The sequence below is a fragment of the Marmota monax genome, unplaced genomic scaffold, assembly GCF_021218885.2.
Source record: "Marmota monax isolate L192 unplaced genomic scaffold, Marmota_monax_Labrador192_F-V1.1 WCK01_AAM20220418_F8-fsc00164, whole genome shotgun sequence".
Lineage (NCBI taxonomy): Eukaryota > Metazoa > Chordata > Mammalia > Rodentia > Sciuridae > Marmota > Marmota monax.
Window position 1 is genome coordinate 2339352 of NW_026693313.1, and position 19010 is coordinate 2358361.

Genomic DNA, 19010 nt, shown 5'->3' on the forward strand with positions numbered 1-19010 from the left:
GGATCCTCCTGCCTCAGTCTTCTCAGTAGCAGGGATTACAGGCATGCGCTTCCTTACCCAGGTTTTACTTATTTTTTTATTTTTTGGCTTTTCTTATAGGAAGGAAAAACAAGGAAGGGAGGCATGAAGGGAGGGAGGGTGGACAAAACCCAATCAATCTTACCAAATGTGAATGTACTTCTGCGTGTTCTTTGTGCCTAACATTTCCCACTCTAGGTTGTTGGTAGTCCCTAACTCGGCAAAGTGAGCATGCGGTTCACAAGCTGGGTTTGGGTATGCCTGCGAGGGCCAATTACAGTAGGGTAGCCTGGTAGTGTCTGACCCTGAATTAACCCAAACCATGGTTGGGGCCAAACCATAACACTGAATTCAGCCCAGGCCATGGGGGAGGTCCAGCGCAAGGCCATGGCCACAGGACTTCCCTGGAATGTGAACCAGCTGGAGTTTCCTCCAGTTTGGACTGAAACACCTCCAGTTCCAGATCCTCCATTTACTGATTGCATAATGATAATTGCATAATAATAATTTCCCCCAATTATTTTTCTCCACATTGTTCCATGTTCTTATCTGTGAAGCAGGAATATTTCCTGCCTAGATATCACCTACCATCCTCAGGAAGATCAAGTGATATGGTGCCTGTAGAGTCGCTGCACTATCCCCTGTCCTGGGGCAAACGCACAATTAGTGGTGGCTGTCTGCAGTTCCTGTAGAACTTCCCATAAGTGGTAGGCATGAGGGAGCGTTCATCAAGGGGAAAGCTGATATTTGGTCATCCAGGCAGGCAGGCAGCACCAGTTACAGCTGTCAACAGGTAACCAGGCTACAGCAATGAGCCCAGAGTGGAAAGACCAGATGCCACTCTCAGCAGAGGGTGGACAGATAAAACTGACCTAGCATAGGGGCAGAAAAGAGCCCCGGGCTCAGATGGATGGAGTAACAGGCAGGATTCAACAGCGAGCACTCAACTCCAGGAAATAAGACAGGAACGCAGCTAGCAAAACTGGTAGACAAAGTGACACTGGCATTTCAGCTACAAGGCACAGAACAGAACTGAAGAACAGCAGCAAAGGGGAATGGATTGATGTCCAGTCAAGAAGTATCTGGTCTGAGATTTGACAACCACCACATGCCACCCCTACCTAACCCCAATTATCTGACTGTTGCTCCCTAAGCCAAAATAGGGAAAACTGATGAAGATCATGGATTTTATTTTTCAGTTTTACCTTTGTTTATTTATTTTGAAAATAAAGCATATGTATTTGATTTTTAAAAAATCACATAGAGAGGTATGTGGAAAGTCTGGATTCTATAGGTCTCTCCATTTCATTCTTTTCCACCCTCTAGAGATAATCACCACCAACAGAGAATCACCCTTCCATTCTCTCTCTCTCTCTCTCTCTCTCTCTCTCTCTCTCGACTTGGAATATCTTATATGTCTCCACCCTGTAGAAATTTTTTCTATAAAGCAGGAATCTTTGTTCTGTTTTGTGGACACATATTACTTTAATGGGTGGCGTCTCATAGTTGTTTGGAATAAGATCTCTACTGCTAAACACTTTACGGGTTGTTCCTAATCTGCTGTTACAATGTCACAAGACATGGCCTGGGATGGGACACATGATATTTTGTACTTTTACGAGAGATAGCAGGATGAAAACTTAGAAGCACAGTGTCTGGGTCAAAGGGCACGTTCACTGATAATTTTGTTAGTTATTATCAAATCTCTCCAAAAGAGTTGATCCATTTTTCACTCTTCCTAGCAACACCTGAGATGCCTGTTCCCCACAGCCTCGCCAACAGAGGGTGTTAAACTTCTGGACTGTAGCCAGCTTGGCAGAAAGGTTGTAAATTTGAAGTCTAATGTAAGGCAAGTTGTACTTTTATAAAAACTCCCACTAAGCAATGCTTTATTATTTGAATGGTCCTTGTTCCTCCGTTCTTTCCTTTGGTCTTAAAAAAAAAAAAAAAAAAAAACATCCTCTTAGCCCAGACCATTTTATATTTAGTCATGCAGGCTTAGTTACGGTATCTTCATGCCTGAAGCATTTTGGATTTGATGGATTTGGCTGCTATAGATAAGAAAGATAAGGAAATTAAAGTCCTGATTGATGTCCTGGGTCCTGACAACAGGTGGACTTCTCTCCTTTCTGGGGTCATTCTGGCCCCTGAGCCACCCTCCAGTCCCTGGGTCCCCTAACACCAGGTTGACTTCCTGGACTCCACAGAACATGTCCCCGTCCATGGTCTCACCTAGAGCAGCCCTCTGGTTGCCACCTCACAGATATTACCTGTGACATGCAGGATGTGGTGGAAAGAATCTTTAAAGATCTGTGTGAAATACAATTAGCAAACTAAGACCAAAAACAACCATGAGAGTTACAGAGGTCTTGACCAGAGTGGCTCAGGTATGAGGAGGTGTGGCCCAGGATATTTTCAATGAACCTCATTTTTTTAAAAAATATTTTTTTAGTTGTATGGACACAATATCTTTATTTTGTTTGTTTATTTTTATGTGGTGCTGAGGATCAAACCCAGTGCCTCACACAACCCCATCCCTGAACCTCATTTTTAATAAGTGTCAATACAGTGTTTAGTAAGTGTTGATTCTATTTCATTTGGTATTCAGATCTTTTAACAATGATTTATTCAACTACCAGAGAAGGCATAATGTCTTTGTATGTGTAGGTTGCAGTGCTGGTGATTCAACCCAGGACCTCACATGTAAAAGGTAGGTTTTCTACTACTGAGCTACATTCCTTTGTATTTTTTTCATTTTGACACAGAGTTCTCTAAGTTGCCTAGACTGGCCTCAAGCTTGTGATCCTCCTGCCTCAGTCTCCCAGGTTGTTAGGATTACATACAGGTGTGTGCCACCTCACCTGGCTGTATCAAGTGTTTTTCTGAACACACAGTGGGTTCTCTGACTTCTAATTAGAACAATAACAACATGGATTCCTGAGTGTGCTGGAACCCCAGATGCTCTGCTCTGAAGAGAGCTCAAGTTCGTCTCCAGTATCCGGCCACTGAACTTTAGCAACAGCACTGTGGGTTATTCATTTATTCATTTGTTGGAGATGAGATCTTGTATGTTGCCCAGGCTAGTCTTGAACTTATGCACTCAAGGGATCCTCCTGCCTCAGCCTCAGAGGAGCTGGAACTAGAGGTGCCCACCACCATATCCGGTGTCACTGAGGAATTTTCAACTGAAAGCCACCTGTACATTTTTCCATGAAACTTTTAAATTTAAAACTTTAAAAAATCATATTAGATCCTGATAAACTAGTATGATGCCAAGACTGCATGTCCCATAGTGGCATTTTATATTTGTATGAAAAAAAAAATTAGATGTTAAACCAAAGCATCTGGAAAATGCATCTCAGTTCAGCTGCAATGACCTATTTTTAGATCAACCATGCTAATAATTTTGTTTCTCAGTAATGTGAAGAAATATCTACTATCTACATCTAGTAATTTTAATAACTTTGGGTGCTTTGGCAGGACAGTGAGAAAGCTTTTCCAGTGGTGTGTTTTCATTAAACAAAACCCTGCATGTAGGATGGCCCCTGTGTCTACTGCATTCCAGCCAGAAGTGACAGGTGTGCTCCTCTTCACAAAAATCTGTGGCCCTTGTGTTGTTCCAGACATTATTCATGTCTAGAAATTATTGAAGCAATCTGTGATTGCTGCTTCTGGTTTTTAACCCCCATTCAAGGGAGGTGAGGACTTTTCTTCCAGAATAACCCAAGGCAAAAATCCCACATTTTGTGTGGCAGAAATATGGAGGAGGCTCTGTACTGGGGAGCAGGGTGCTGGTGCAGCACCCTACTGTGGGAGGGTGGCCGCCGTTAGCTCATGATCCCACCCCTGCTCAGAGCACCATGAGGTGTGTTCAGATGGGCTGAGTGGCTGGCATATATCTTGCAAACTAAAGCTCTAGAAGTTCACTTTCCAAAATCACTACCCATGTTGTGATATGAGGATTCTGCTCAATTTTCTTAGAATAATGGACACATTCTTACGCATAGTATAACAGCGTCCATTTTATGCTTTGAATATAGCCCTTGCTGCTCTGCTACTTCAACTTATTTTTAAAATGGGCATGTTTCTTTCTCTTCCTCTCTCCCTACTCCCCCATAATCTCAGGGGAAACAGGATTACCTTTATTCCCCACTTTAGGCAGATTTATCTTTCCTTGAGTACTCACCCACTGTAGGAACGAAGTCATCCAGACTTTGGGGATGGTTCCAGAAGATCTCAGAAATGACCATCTCCCACAAATGAATTATGACTCCAACAGAGAACACGTGGAGTGTAGCTTTTGAATCACCTCTATAAATGTCCCTTGTTCCTGCTGGTGAGAAGAACCACAGGAGTCCTCTGTGTTTCTCCTTTGCTAGCAAAGCAATAAACCTTCTTTTTCCTTTTTCTCAAAACTGTGTCCTCATTATTGGATTGGCATCAGGGACAAGGACCAGACTTTGGCCAACAATAGGGTACCTGTGGTGGCTCCGAAACTGTCAGAGAAGCTCAAACACCCCAGTCACATTGGTACAAAGCTTGGGGAGGGCCCTTGCCAGGTTATCTCTCTGACTGGCTTCAGGGGTCAGTCACTCATGGGAGGGCCAGGCCCTGTGTTAGGCTCTGGAAAAACAAAAACACTGGGTTCCCTCCTGGAGTACTCATTCTTGGGGCAGGGTCAAAACCTCTCACAAATATTTACAACACAATATATGAGGGTTAAAATAGTGGTATCCATAGGTGGTTTCATATTTCACTGGAGGAATGGGAACTATGATCCGAAGGCTTCAGAAAGGGGGTGATATTTGGGCTGAGAGGAGTATTCTGGGTGTGTCGCTCAATGGTAGAGCTCTTGCCTGGCAAATAAAGGCCTTGGCTCTGATCATCAGCTTTGGGGGGAAAAAAGTAGAAAGGTAGATGAGAGTCTAGTGGGGCAAAGAATTAGAAGTGAATGCTTCAGAGACCACTTCTCAGAGAAGTTGAGTCATGAGTCAGGCTTTTTTTTTTTTTTTATTTTTTAGTTGTAGATGGACACAATGCCTTTATTTTATTCATTTATTTTTATGTGGTGCTGAGGATCGAACCCAGGGCCTCACATGTTCTAGGAAGTGCTCCATCACTGAGCTACAGCCCCAGGCCCCATGAGTCCGACTTTGGAAGAAGTAGCTAGATATTCAGGGGAATGACGTGAACAGAGGCGCCCAGAGATGAACCAGTTACAGTGGATCAGGGCAGAGGAGAATGGCTGTACCAAGGAGCCCCGTGGTGGGGAGCCAGATGGCCCCAGGGAAGTGACCTTGAGATAAAAGGAGCAAGATCTGTCTGCAGGGCAGGTGGCTTGAGGAAAGTTAGTGAGGTGAAAAGGGCCAGTGTCAAAGGGGCTTCCGGCAAGAATGGTCTCAGGGAAGTCGTGGAGAGAGAAAAATAAGTTTAGACTCAAAAGAGCCATCATGGGCCCAAGGGGTCCATGCAGAAGGCTCTGCCGGCTGGTGTTCATTTGGGTCAAAGACTGTCAGAGGTCCCTGTAACCCACCCAAATCCCTTCATCCATATTTGGCACTTTGAAGGGCTCAGTCCATCTAAAAAGGCATCCCACCCCACGATGGGTGCCCTTCGAGGGATACTCAGTAGGAGTGGAACGACGCTTACGGCACACCTTGCTTCTCATGTCGGTATATGTTTCCCGCAGAAGTGAAGCAGCTGGAAGCTGCTGAAAGAGAATGGGGTTTTCCTGGAAGAAAGAAGGACGCCAGAAATCATAGACGGAAATTTCCCAGTGGCCAGATGAGGTTAGAAATCAGAATTTGGCTGGGATTATGAAATAAAATGGAGGCAGGTGCACCAGTCATCCAAGGGATTTGCCCATGGAGGGTCAGCAAAAAGGTTATTAATTAGGAAGGCTCGTACCCTATTCATGTTTTACAGTTTTAACCTTGAGCCTAGGTTTCTATGACTTCCATGAATTATCTCACAATGACCAGTGTAGACTACTTAAGGATAAATGTATCAAAGGATAATTTATGAATTGCAACATTGTGTGTGGGTTTTTTTTTTTTTTTTTGAGACTTGAAGTTTTTAGTAACAGTGTTGGTTGTCTATTAATTCTAGCTTCCCCTTCCTTCCTCTTCCCCATTCTCCCCCCTCCTCTTCTCTGTGGCACCCCTCTGGGGGAGGTAAATTCTTAATCTCCAGCACCCTCCAATCCTTGTCAATCATAGGGACCTGTGGAGTCCTGAGCAGCAGGGGATGGGCTCAGGAGGACTGGGGCCTTCAGTACCCTTTCCTCTGCCATTGTACTAGCATTCTTCTGGAGCATAGAGGATTCACAGCACTTGTCACTGGGAGGAAAACATGCTGTACACCACTCCTGTTCTCTGTAACCAAGATCCATAGAATTATCTTGGGCCTGTCTGGAAAGGAGTCCCCACATTCCCTCAGTGTCCATCTTCATCTTTCAAGGCTCAGTTGCAATATGGTTAGCAATTTACAAACCCTGGGACCCCAGTCTTTAGGAATGGGTTTGCCATATTTAGGTAGATGTTCCTTTTTATACCTTCAGTCCATGAATGTGTAGGGCTGTTTTTGAGGGGATGTTGTTCAGTGAATAGAATTTGTTCCTCCCTAGTCACTACGGTCACTCCTGCATCATCTCCTCTTTTCTCCAGTACCTACATCTTCTGTTTCCTCCTCTTCTGCAGCATCAAATCAGGCTTTTGGGAATGGATCTGAAATATATTCATACTAAGGTCTGAATAACTGATTACATTCAAAGTGTTACTTTTCCAAAGCAAAGTTTTATTTTGACAAAGTGCAAACCTTTTGGAGAAAGGGATACATTCATAAATCTTTAATGGAGAAATTTTAATCACATAGGAGAAATATTTGGGGTTGAGTAGAATGTGCCTGGTTTCCTGAAATCACATGACAGACAGCTATTATATTTAGAAATTAAAACACATGGGACTGGGGATGTGGTTCAAACGGTAACGCGCTCGCCTGGCATGCGCTGGGTGCTGGGTTCGATCCTCAGCACCACATAAAAATAAAATAAAGATGTTGTGTCCACCGAAAACTGAAAAATAAATATTAAAAAAATTATCTCTCTCTCTCTTTAAAAAAATTAAAAAATAAAACACATGTACATGCCCCTCCTTACCCATTTAACTCCAGGAAATGTGTTAAGTGCCTTATAGTCTCTCATTGAATTCTTACCCCCTTCCAAATCATATGGAGTAGACAGTGTATTTAGTGTTTCATATGTTTCATGTATACAACAAAGTCAAGTAAGTTGCCAAAACTTGCCCCAGCCTATAAATGTAGAGCTGGGAGGGAATGCAAATCTACTTCTGTCTACAGATCATGAAGCCCTTGGTGGTAAAACTTTCTTGAATCAGTGGGAAGCAGTTTGCTTGGTTAAGGAATATATAGAGCTTTAAAAATATTATTTCTTAAGTTATACATAAAAGTCTTTTAAAAAATCATCTTTGTTTTTTTTTTGAACTTCCCGGAGTTTATGTATGTCATCCTTGAAATGATGTGCCCAAAATGAAACACAGTGGCCTGGTCTATTTTCACTTTTCAGCCTATGTAGGATATAAAAAACAAACAGCATATGGTGAAAAGTGAATGAAATTAAAAAATAAGTTCACTTAAAATAACCCATGGGCTTTTTTACATGTGTTGTTGCTCTGGTTTTAAAAACCACAGGAGTTTTACTATGCTTTGGGAAAGGGTGATTATTTTGCATTGTTTCTCTTGGGGTCAATATAAAACCAACTTTGTATGGTTGGCACTAAGAATTATGTTGTTGATAAACAAGTGCCACGTGAACTCGGGTAGACCAGGACTTACTGTGAAGTGCCAACCACTGAGCATGTTTAAAGCACATGCTCTCTACAGGTACAAATCTCATGACCATAGGATTCTTCTTTAGCCAACCGGAGTGATGACATCTAGACAGGAAGATGGGAAATCAGAGTTGTTTTCTGACAGCAGTAGCCCTCTGAACACAGCTTGGCCTATCTATCACCATAAGAGATTGGCCTCCCCTTTTAAGAAAAATTTCTTGTATCTTTTAAGCAAATGAAAAAAATCGAGTCAGGAATCCTGCCTTCATTTTAAATGAGCGGTCAGTCACATAGGAAGCCATTGTTGAGAAACTACACCCATTCTCTGCATTGAAGGAAACAACTTGAAAATGCTTCCAATAATTTTATTTGCATGTTTGTGCTCAGTCCCGAAGTTCTCCTGGCAATGAAGTGATAAGAGCCTGCTGTAGGGTCAGGATGGTTCTAAGTGTAGGGGAAGATACAAGAGAGATTGGAGATGTGGATTTTGTCCCTGACGAATTGACAATCCAGCTAGAGAGATGGAAGGTCCTCAATAAGATAAAGACTAGTGACCAAATACTTATGGTGCGCCAGGCACTGTCCTCAGAGTGATGTGGGAGTTCTTCTCTCCAGTCCCCAGCACCCAGTGATGTAGGCACTGCCACTGCTCTTGTTTTGTATGGGAGGAAGGAATGGCTTGAGGGTGTTGTGAGAATCAAATGAGAAACCATAACTGATAAGGGTGTCAGTTAGGGTTAGATTTGTTCTCCTACTGAGAAAAGAACAAAACAAGAAAAAGGAGGAAAATAAAAGCCCCCCCCCCCCCACCAAGTCATAGCTAAAACAAGATAGAAGTTTGTTTCTTGCTCTCAAAATGAAGTCTGAAAGAAGAATAACTGAGCTGCCCTAAGAACACCTTAAGAGCCTGGGCAGTCCCACCTTCAAATAGATCTGGGTAATGTGGTCTTGTTTTCTTTTTTCAATAGATGGTCATATGCTCAGCTAAACATTGGGACTTCTTGGGGCTGGGGATGTGGCTCAAGCGGTAGTGCGCTCTCCTGGCATGCGTGCGGCCCGGGTTCGATCCTCAGCATCACATACAAACAAAGATGTTGTGTCTGCCGAAAACTAAAAAATAAATATTAAAATTCTCTCTCTCTCTAAAAAAAAAATTGGGACTTCTGTTACTAAAAAATAGATACTGAATTTGGCACCTCCTTCTCTGCCCTCTGTGTGCCAAGTGCTGGACATAGGATCAAACTCAGTAAATGTGAAGTAGTAATAGTTACAAAGCCTACCGCAGCCTCCCAGGGCTTGGTGCATTGAGTAAACACAGCTATTTCTGACTGGCACTATCCCTGAACAGAGAGTGGGTGAGAAGAAAGTGCTGCGTGCCCCAGCAGCACAGGCTGGGTACCAGTTCCCAACTGGCCTCTTGTTTCGTTCCTCCACAGATGCAAGGTGGCTTGCCCTAAGGATTCACACCTGTGGAAAGATGGCAGCAAGCCCAGGCCTGATGCACAGCGAGGACACTGCCCAGGCAGAGTCACTGCCCAGCCCAGGCTACTGCTTTCTTCTCGTGCCTCCTGTGAGGGACTGCAAATGAGATCTCTGGCCTCTGGCAAATGGGAAGAAGCAGGGCAGACAAGTAGTGACACTGCAGAGCATTGTTTCTATCAGTGACACCAATGGTGCTTTGAGGCAGGTGGCCCAGAAAAGGGGGACTGGTTAGTAACTCATGGTTGGGTGTCTGACGCATTGTTCATTTGTTTTGAAAGGGTTTTCCATGGAGCATCTCTGCTGTACTTTAGGTCTGGCCTGTGCCCCAAGGCCCATGTGTTAAAAGCTTTGTCCCCAGTGTGGCACTGGAACAGTGGCTCTGAGGTGGTAGAAATTTTGAGAGGTGGGGCCTATGGATGTGCCCTTTAAGGGTATTGGTCCTCCTTTCTCTTGTTTTGCTTTCTGGTCATGAGACAAGCAGTTTGGCTCTCCCACAAGCTCTCAGCATGCTGTGCTGCCTCACCACTGAACCCAAAGCAAAGAGGCCAGTCAATCATAGACTCACACTCCAAAGCTCTGAGCCAAAATAAACCTTTTTTCTGTTTATAAGGCTATTATCTCAGGTATTTTGCTATAGTAACAGAAGGCAAAGTAACACAATTTCTCAGTCTCACAGATCCCTATATAAGATAGAGAAGACTCTCATTGTACGGATTTGAGGATTGCCCTCAGCTTCCTAGACCTTAAGTTTCCTTTAGGTCTAAAAGTTGGCTCCTCAGAGCAGTGGGGCCTGGGTGGAGAAAATTGGGAAGGAGAGAGGGATAGGGTGGAACAGAACGGATGGTGGGGGATAAAAGCTGGACTTTCCAGCTGCTTCATTTATTGGTTTGGGCCAGAAAGGGGAGGAGAGGAAAAAGAGGCAAGAGCTGAGAGCTCAATCCTTCCCTCCCCTTACCTCATCTAATCTAATCCCAAGCCCTTCATTGTCATCTCATCACCATCTCTCCCTTGAAGGGCCACTGTCGGTGTCCAGAGTCCTTTGTGCAAAGTAGCAGACTCAGTTCTCCAGAGGACTCAGTCTTGGGCCAGGGCTCAGTGAGTGGCAATCAAGGCTCAGGCTGAACCCCAGCGCCACCCTCGGCCTGGAGCAACGCACAACCTGCACATTCTTGAGTGGCCAATCCTTTGGGGTCAGTTCACTTATCCCCCTGATTCTTTCCACTCTGTCCAACTCCACCATCTCTTTTCTCTCACTTAGACAATGCCTGACTAACAGACAGTAACAGGTGATAAAGAGAGCCATTTACAAAGAACTCTGAATTTAGACTTTGGTTTTGTTGCCAAGTAAAGGTGTACATCTAGTCCTAAAGATATGATGACTCAATTAAAAGCTGTTTGTCATAGTTTTTGTTTTTAACCTTGTGGTCTCTTACCAGTCCACACTGCCTATAGGGCCCTATGACTTAATTTAAAAATAAATGTCTATGAGCTGGGCACCATGGTGCACATCTGTAATCCTAGCCTCTCGGGAGGCTAACACAAGAGAATTGAGAGTTCAAGCCAGCCTCAGCAATGGTGAGGCACTAAGCAACTCAGCGAGACCCTGTCTCTAAATAAAATACAAAATAGGGCTGGGGATATGGCTCAGTGGCCAAGTGCTCCTGAGTTCAGTCCCCATAACCCCCCCGCAATGTCTTAAAGAGCTGAAAAGCACACTTGTATTACATTGAATTTTTTAAAAATATTTTTAGTTGTAGTTGACACAATACCTTTATTTTATTTATTTATATGTGGTGCTGAGGATCGAACCTAGCACCTCTCATGTGCCATACGAGCGCTCTACTGCTGAGCCACAACCCCAGCCACCCCCATTGTATTTTTTGAGGCCAACTACATTGTTTTTTCAGAATGCAAACATTAAAATAAACTAACTTTTAGGATCTCCTTTCTTTCTTTTCTCTTTTGGGAATGAACCCAGGGGTTTTATCCCCAGTCCTTTAAAAAAAAGTATATTTTGAGATAGGTCTCACTAAATTGCTGAGGGTGGTCTCAAACTTGGGATCCTCCTGCCTTGGCCTCCTGAATTGATGGGATAATAGGCATGTGCCTTATGCCTACCTCCTATTATTTCTTAATATCATAATATAGTAGGAACCTCAGTATATATTTGATCTGAATGAGTATGGCTAGGCCTCCTTGGTCCCAGAAGCCTGAGCCTAGACTCCTGGAACCTGACCTTCAATCTAGCTTCTATTACTCTGGCTCCAGGTCCAATGAGCTGATTCCCCAGCAGTCAGTGGGCTCCTGCCCTGACCTGGTATCAAGCTCCCTCTAAGACCTTTCAGTTTCTTTCTGAAGCTGTTGGATACAGTCTATGACTTCATCAGGGCTGCCAGGCAGAGCATAGCAGCCCCCACTTGGCAATACTCCAGACTCACCTGTCCTACTACTCTAATCCCAACCCCCGACCCCTGCTGTCCAGGACCCTCTTCCCTTCTTTTATGGATTGACTGATTTCTTGTTTAGCCAAGGTCACATTCTGGGAGACAGAGGGAAGCCTGTCCTTGGGCCACAGACTCTGTCAGACTCTCCAGTTATTTTCCTCGTGGAAGCATGGGTCCTTCTTCAGAGCAGTTATACGTAGATTGGTATGATCATTTGATGAATGTTTAACAAGTATTACCTTTGATGGGATAAGTTATTTTTTTACTGTTCACTGTGATGGGCACAGGGCCTCACATAGGGCTGATGCGGGGCTTATGCTCAGGGAAGGAAATCTCTCAGCATTCATGGTCTTTGAGAGGGTCACTGCACCACAGAAAGAACAGCTGGAGAAAGGGGTCACCTGATGAAAAGACAAGATGCTGAATTTAAGTCTTAGACTAACATGTTGCAGGGAGAAACATTCCTTTAAGTTAGGTGAGGAAAAAAGGTCTCTATACTTAATTACTTGGGCACTTTTAGGAAAATGCATAATAAGCAAATTCCTCAATTAAAGGATGTTATTTTCTATAAGGAAACTATGTAACCAAGTCCTTTGGTCCTCATCAGAACAATCAGATGTCTGTCAATAATTTACCCTTGATGATTCCCATTGACTCTTGTAATGAATTAGGGACAAAGCAATTGAATATAAGTGGGCTGAAATAAAAATCAGGAACGTACTACATTAATGCACATGAGTTGTAGTTGCTTGGGATTTATTGTGCTTGATAAATAGTTTTATTTTCAAAGTCTACATGTACCATGAAGCAATTAATCTCATCTGTGAGAAAGACCCAGATGGCCCTCAGATAAGTCACTGAAACCTTTCCAGAAAAATATAGGTGATTAGACCTCCAAATGACTTTTTTCTATATGTAGTTATTACATATTATTCAAATATGTTTACCAGCCAAGTGTTTATTTTTGAGGAACTAGAGTGGAGTTATCTATAAAGTGCCTTCACCTAAGTAGCAAGTCATAGATGATAGCAGCCATATAGATGATTATGAAACAATGAGGGAGAGAATATTGAAAGGCACTCACTAATGATTTTCAACAATGGCAAAATGAATGAAGGAAAAGAAATGCCATTGAACACGTTTGTCTCAAAGTTATAGAAAAGTTATAACTGGGCTGTAATAAAAAAATCTTTATTACACATCATTCACGACACGAACAGTCCATGATAAGATAAAAAGCATGATGCCTTAAAATGCAATAAGGTGTTTCTTCATTGGTTTTTATTGCTGTTACTGTTTCCAGGGGCTTCAGAGAGAAAGTTTAGGGCCCGATTATGAATTTGATTCAATATTCTGGAAGTCCAGGCTCAACAATGGTGGGTCCCTGGAGTCAAGCCAGAGCTATGCAGATTGTGGGACAGGTGTCTGCTGATGGCCCAGGTCAGGAAGTGTGGTTAGAGAGGCAAGTCTAAACTGGCCCAATCTTCCATGACCTTGAGGGCAGACCTCAGTGTTTCAGTGCAATTGTTCATCTTTATCTCCCCTACTAAGGACAGGACCAAGGTGATATTCATCATTTTATTCTCAGGACACGGGACAAAGTAGACTCTAGGTATATCTGTTGATGATGAAATGTAGTTTATCCCCATGTGTTTTATTACCCCCACTCTAGTTTTCTTAGTGTAATAGAGCTACTCTTTTGTCTTAGTTCTTGTATTTAAAAATAGTTTTTGCTTGTTTTTTTTCTTTTTCCTTCCAATCCTTCTAATTGTTTTGAATTCTGAACTTAGGGGCCCGTGATAATTTGCATAGTTGTTTCCGATCAAATGTTGTATCTCGTATCTTGCACTGACTCACAATCATTCACTGCTAATGTCTAAATCGGAGAAGTGAAAAGGACAATTGTTTAGTGCTTTTTTAAGTCCCTGACCAAGATCAGTAGGGAAATCCCATTAGCTCCATTCATCGCATTTCTCATAAATCTAAAAGGAAAGCAAGTATCCAAAGCCTTATTCTTTAATAGTTCTTATTTGTAAAACCTTGACAGGGCTTTATTCTAAATTGCTTCCAAATTACGTAAAGAATACTGAGAAATATGATGAGCAGTGAATCGTGATAACTTCAGCCATCGAGTAAATAAGTAGAACAGTAGAAGGGACTAATCTGAAAGCAAACATTATGATGGGCCACGAAGAAGCAAAAAGAACAGAACTGTGGAATTCTTAAACTACCATCTGGCTCAATCTTTCAGTGGGCAAGCTGAAGAGGCTTTTATTCAGCGCTCTAAAACTTATTCAAAAGGAGCAGTATTTGAATATTAATATTTTCATATAATAAAAAAAAAAGAAGAAAAAGGAAAAAGAAAATCTTTTGTAACCAAAAAGGAATGTTTAACAAAATAATGGGGTAATCCTCTGGCTAAAAAAAGGCCTGGGGAGAGTCCTGTGGGTGGGAGGTCTGCAGGCAGAGTGGCCCAGGCCATAGGCAGCTCTCAGCCCTCACCTCCAAAGCTTCCTTGTGGTTAGAGTCACTTATTAAAGTTGTCATTGTGGCTTGAAATTTAGGCAAGAGGTGTAAAATTAAGGAACTCATTAAGAAAAACAAATGCAATGATTTTGTTACCTTATTTCATCATAAAGAAGGTTGAGTTGCCCTGTGGTATAACTGAGGCAAGAGACATGGTAGAGATTGTAAACTGTACTTGAAATTGTCCAATTGTCCTTTTGTGAAACATGAGCCTATTTCATCACTTTGGAACAGACCCCTAACAATTGCTGTTTTGCTTATTAAGCCCTGGATTTTTAAATGAATTGTGAGGCTTTTATTTTGTTTTCCTGAGGTGTGTTTGAAAAGTTGGATAAATATGAGTCCACTATTTATCTTGAGCAAAGATGCATTAGAAAAGGTATTTTAGCATTCTCCATGGTTTAAAAGACAAAACCAAGTCCTGCCGGCTTTGTGTTGTGCTTTTCTTACAGGCTGCAGTGCCTTCTGTCTGCTTTAGGGTGTGGCATCTGCCATTGGGGAAGAAAAACTGGCATGTGTCCCCTTTTATAGCAGACTGATTTCATTGTGTGGGGGCTTTTTTTTCCCTCTTGGTTGCAATCTTCCAGTTGACTTGCTGAAGCAATAGAATTAAATGAGATTTCAACTTACATACTTTTTTTTTTTTTAGTTTTGTCATTTTCTGATATGAAAAAAATATTTGTAAGCAAAGGGCTAGAGCTGAACTTGGTGACTCATTTTCCCTTTTAGGATTTGTTATGAAAATAAGTGGCAACACATGGCTACCCTTGTATGAATTGACTTTTGATATATTTATCAATTTGAAAAAATGCACTTTTATGATTATATGCATATAATTTGACTATAAATGTCTAAAATATAAATATGTAATCGATTTTAGAATATATGTATAGACACACATAACACGTATATTTATATTTGCATATGAAAAACTTTAAAAATTCAAGTTATGTGGTGTAACGTGTATAATCAGTGTGTATATGAATATATAAAAAGAGAAAATTCAGGAAAAAAATGTCAGACAGACATACTAACAAAGATGTAGTATTCTCCTGGCAAAAACTGATGAATGACTTGGCATGAATTCATCTTACAGTTCTGCTATTCTCTCTTACAAATGATATACCCCATTTTCCAGTTGTTTGCATAGAATTGCAATTTGTTGTTTCTACACTCTATAATGACCCTTGGGTGTGCACCTGATTCCCGCTCCCCACCAATTAGTCAACAGCTTTTTCCATCTATCGTTTTCTTTTTAGTTGTGTAACATATTGGAGCTTAAACTAGCAAACAACCGCTGTACTTGCAATCAACTATGAAAAGCTGAAGAATGAAATGATTTTGGAAAACTACCCTGTACTAAAATCTTACGTATTATTTCTGTCAGCATGACCTCTGGGAGCTCAAATGCTTTCTCTCAATGACAAAGGTGCCCACCTAAGTACAACTGAGCCAGTGCTTATGTAACAAGTCTTGCTATTAAAGATCTTCAAAATGTTGCTAGTGATAGATTCTTAATAAAAAACGTCAAAACATTATATGGTGATAAAACAACAGATTATTTTTTAGAGATCAAGGCATAGAGTATATCTAGTTTAGGATTAGATTTGACTATCATTACTGATCTTATATTTATTAAATATAATGTCTATTTTGTTTTATTTAGAAATGAACTCACATCAAGAGGTTAATTGCACATATTAACCTCTGAAATATAACGAAAAGGGTCATGTGGATTTATGAAGATATTAGATAAAACATAGCTGTCTCTATTAGGGCACCAGCAGTTAAACGTTAGTGTGGGGTGCATGACACACCACTCTACACATTGTGAGGACATGGAAGTGCAATGTAAGAAAAATACTCTTCTGGGAATACTTTGAGTTTCATACCTACTCCAGGTTCTTTAACAAGAGTTATATAAACATTACCTATGGGACAGTTGTAGTCAAATCTTAAGCATTTATTGAGCTCCTGCTGTGTACAGGGCATAGAGCTCTTGGAACACGGCTAACCTTCACTTACAGTCGTCCCTAACGTTGCAATTGGAAGAAGTTATGAGAATTAGCTGATGGCCCGAACTCAAGGCACGGAGGCCAACGCTGTGGGAAAATTACATAACTCCTGGGAGAGACAGTGCTTTTGCTCAGACTGCCCAAATATTTTCTTTCTCTGCCGGCTGCTCGAAACCTCCGAGGCCATCGGAGAACTTTGTCCCCAGCCCCTCTCGCTCTTTTGTCTGCTCGTCAGACTCCTTTTCCGCCTGGGTCTCGCTCCTCGCAGACGCGAACGCCAACACCGCCGCCGCCGGCCAGGAGACCCGCGAGAGCCAGCGCGCAGCCCGGCCGCCCGCCGCCGGCCCCGAGCGCCGCCGCGGCCCGACCCGGGCTGCCGGTGGGTCCCCGCGAGGCTGCGCCGGGCGGCGGCGCCCGGGGCCGAGTCCAGTCCGCGTTTTGCGAGTGCGCAGGAGTAATCGGAGAGAAGTGGATAATAGTTGTGGCTCGCTCGCTCCCCGCGTGCCGCGCTGGGCCCGCAGGCTCGGGCGGCCGCGTATTTACCCATATCCGGGTTAGGGAGGAAAAGAGAAAAGTTTCATTTAAACCTGAACCCCAAACTTTCACCGTGAAAGCACACAGCGGGAGCAGGCCCAGACCGTAAGGCGTGCCCGCGCGGCTCCCGCGGGCCTGCAGAGGGGGAGGGGGTCGGCGGCGTCCCGGCGGGCCGCGTGGATGCGCGCAGGAGGGGCCGCGGACTAAAAAGTGGGGGCATTGTCTCCCCCCGCCCCCCGCCCGGCCGCGCCACGCCGCGGCGATCATGGCCGCGCGGGCAGCAGCGGCGGCGGCGGCACGGGCGGGCAGCGGTGAGCGGCGGGCGCCCCCCGGGCCGCGGCCGGCGCCCGGGGCCCGGGACCTGGAGGCGGGGGCGCGCGGCGCGGCGGCGGCTCCGGGACCCATGCTGGGGGGCGGCGGCGACGGCGGCGGCGGCCTGAACAGTGTACACCACCATCCCCTGCACCCCCGTCACGAACTGAACATGGCCCATAGCGCGAGCGCCGCGGCCGCCGCCGCCAGCACTAACAGCGCCAAGAGCGGCGGCTCCGAGGCGGCTCTCAAGGAGGGTGGAAGCGCCGCTGCGCTGTCCTCCTCCTCCTCCGCGGCGGCGGCGTCCTCCTCTTCCTCCTCGTCGGGCCCGGGCTTGGCCATGGAGACGGGGCTGCTCCCCAACCACAAACTGAAAGCCGTTGGCGAGGCCCCCGCCGCGCCGCCCCACCAGCAGCACCACCACCACCACCATGCCCACCACCACCACCACCATGCCCACCACCTCCACCACCACCACGCACTACAGCAGCAGCTAAACCAGTTCCAGCAGCAGCAGCAGCAGCAACAACAGCAGCAACATCCCATTTCCAACAACAACAGCCTGGGCGGCACGGGCGGCGGCGCGCCTCAGCCCGGCCCCGACATGGAGCAGCCGCAACATGGAGGCGCCAAGGACAGTGCCGCGGGCAGCCAGGCAGACCCCCCGGGCCAGCCTCTGCTGAGCAAGCCGGGCGACGAGGACGACGCGCCGCCCAAGATGGGGGAGCCGGCGGGAGGCCGCTACGAGCACCCGGGCCTGGGCGCCCTGGGCGCACAGCAGCCGCCGGTCGCCGTGCCCGGGGGCGGCGGCGGCGGCGGCGGCGGCGGCCCGGCGGCCGTCTCGGAGTTTAATAATTACTATGGCAGCGCTGCCTCTGCTAGCGGCGGCCCCGGCGGCCGCGCTGGGCCTTGCTTTGATCAACATGGCGGACAACAAAGCCCCGGGATGGGGATGATGCACTCCGCCTCAGCCGCCGCCGGTGCCCCCAGCAGCATGGACCCCCTGCAGAACTCCCACGAAGGGTACCCCAACAGCCAGTACAACCATTATCCGGGCTACAGCCGGCCCGGCGCGGGCGGCGGCGGCGGCGGCGGCGGAGGAGGAGGAGGCAGCGGAGGAGGAGGAGGAGGAGGAGGAGGAGGAGGAGCAGGAGCAGCAGCAGCAGCAGCAGCAGGAGCGGGAGCTGTGGCGGCGGCGGCCGCGGCGGCAGCAGCAGCAGCAGGAGGCGGCGGCGGCGGCTATGGGGGCTCGTCCTCGGGGTACGGGGTGCTGAGCTCCCCCCGGCAGCAGGGCGGCGGCATGATGATGGGCCCCGGGGGCAGCGGGGCCGCGAGCCTCAGCAAGGCGGCCGCCGGCGCGGCGGCGGGGGGCTTCCAGCGCTTCGCCGGGCAGAACCAGCACCCGTCGGGGGCCACCCCGACCCTCAACCAGCTGCTCACCTCGCCCAGCCCCATGATGCGGAGCTACGGCGGCAGCTACCCCGACTACAGCAGCCCCAGCGCGCCGCCGCCGCCGCCGTCGCAGCCCCAGTCCCAGGCGGCGGCGGCGGCGGGGGCGGCGGCGGGCGGCCAGCAGGCGGCCGCGGGCATGGGCTTGGGCAAGGACCTGGGCGCCCAGTACGCCGCTGCCAGCCCGGCCTGGGCGGCCGCGCAACAAAGGAGTCACCCGGCGATGAGCCCCGGCACCCCCGGACCGACCATGGGCAGATCCCAGGTAACCCCCGCGCCGGCCAGGCCTGCTTCCGCCCGGGGCCTCGCGCGCCGGAGCCCGAGTTTCTTTCTTTGCCGGGTACTTTTCGCGTCTCTCGCGGGGGCGGCGGGGGCGCGGCGCC

At 46.1% G+C, this 19010-nt stretch overlaps 1 protein-coding gene across 7 annotated transcripts in view; it reads left to right on the forward strand.

The window, feature by feature from the left end:
• Positions 1-17116: 17116 nt before the first annotated feature.
• Positions 17117-19010, forward strand: part of Arid1b (AT-rich interaction domain 1B) — a 412777-nt gene continuing 410883 nt past the window's right edge. For all 7 annotated transcript variants that reach the window (XM_046456608.1, XM_046456610.1, XM_046456613.1 and 4 more), the window contains exon 1: positions 17117-18892. In XM_046456608.1, coding sequence (XP_046312564.1) covers positions 17132-18892 — 1761 coding nt within the window. In that variant the 5' untranslated portion in view covers positions 17117-17131. The remainder of the gene's footprint in view (positions 18893-19010) is intronic.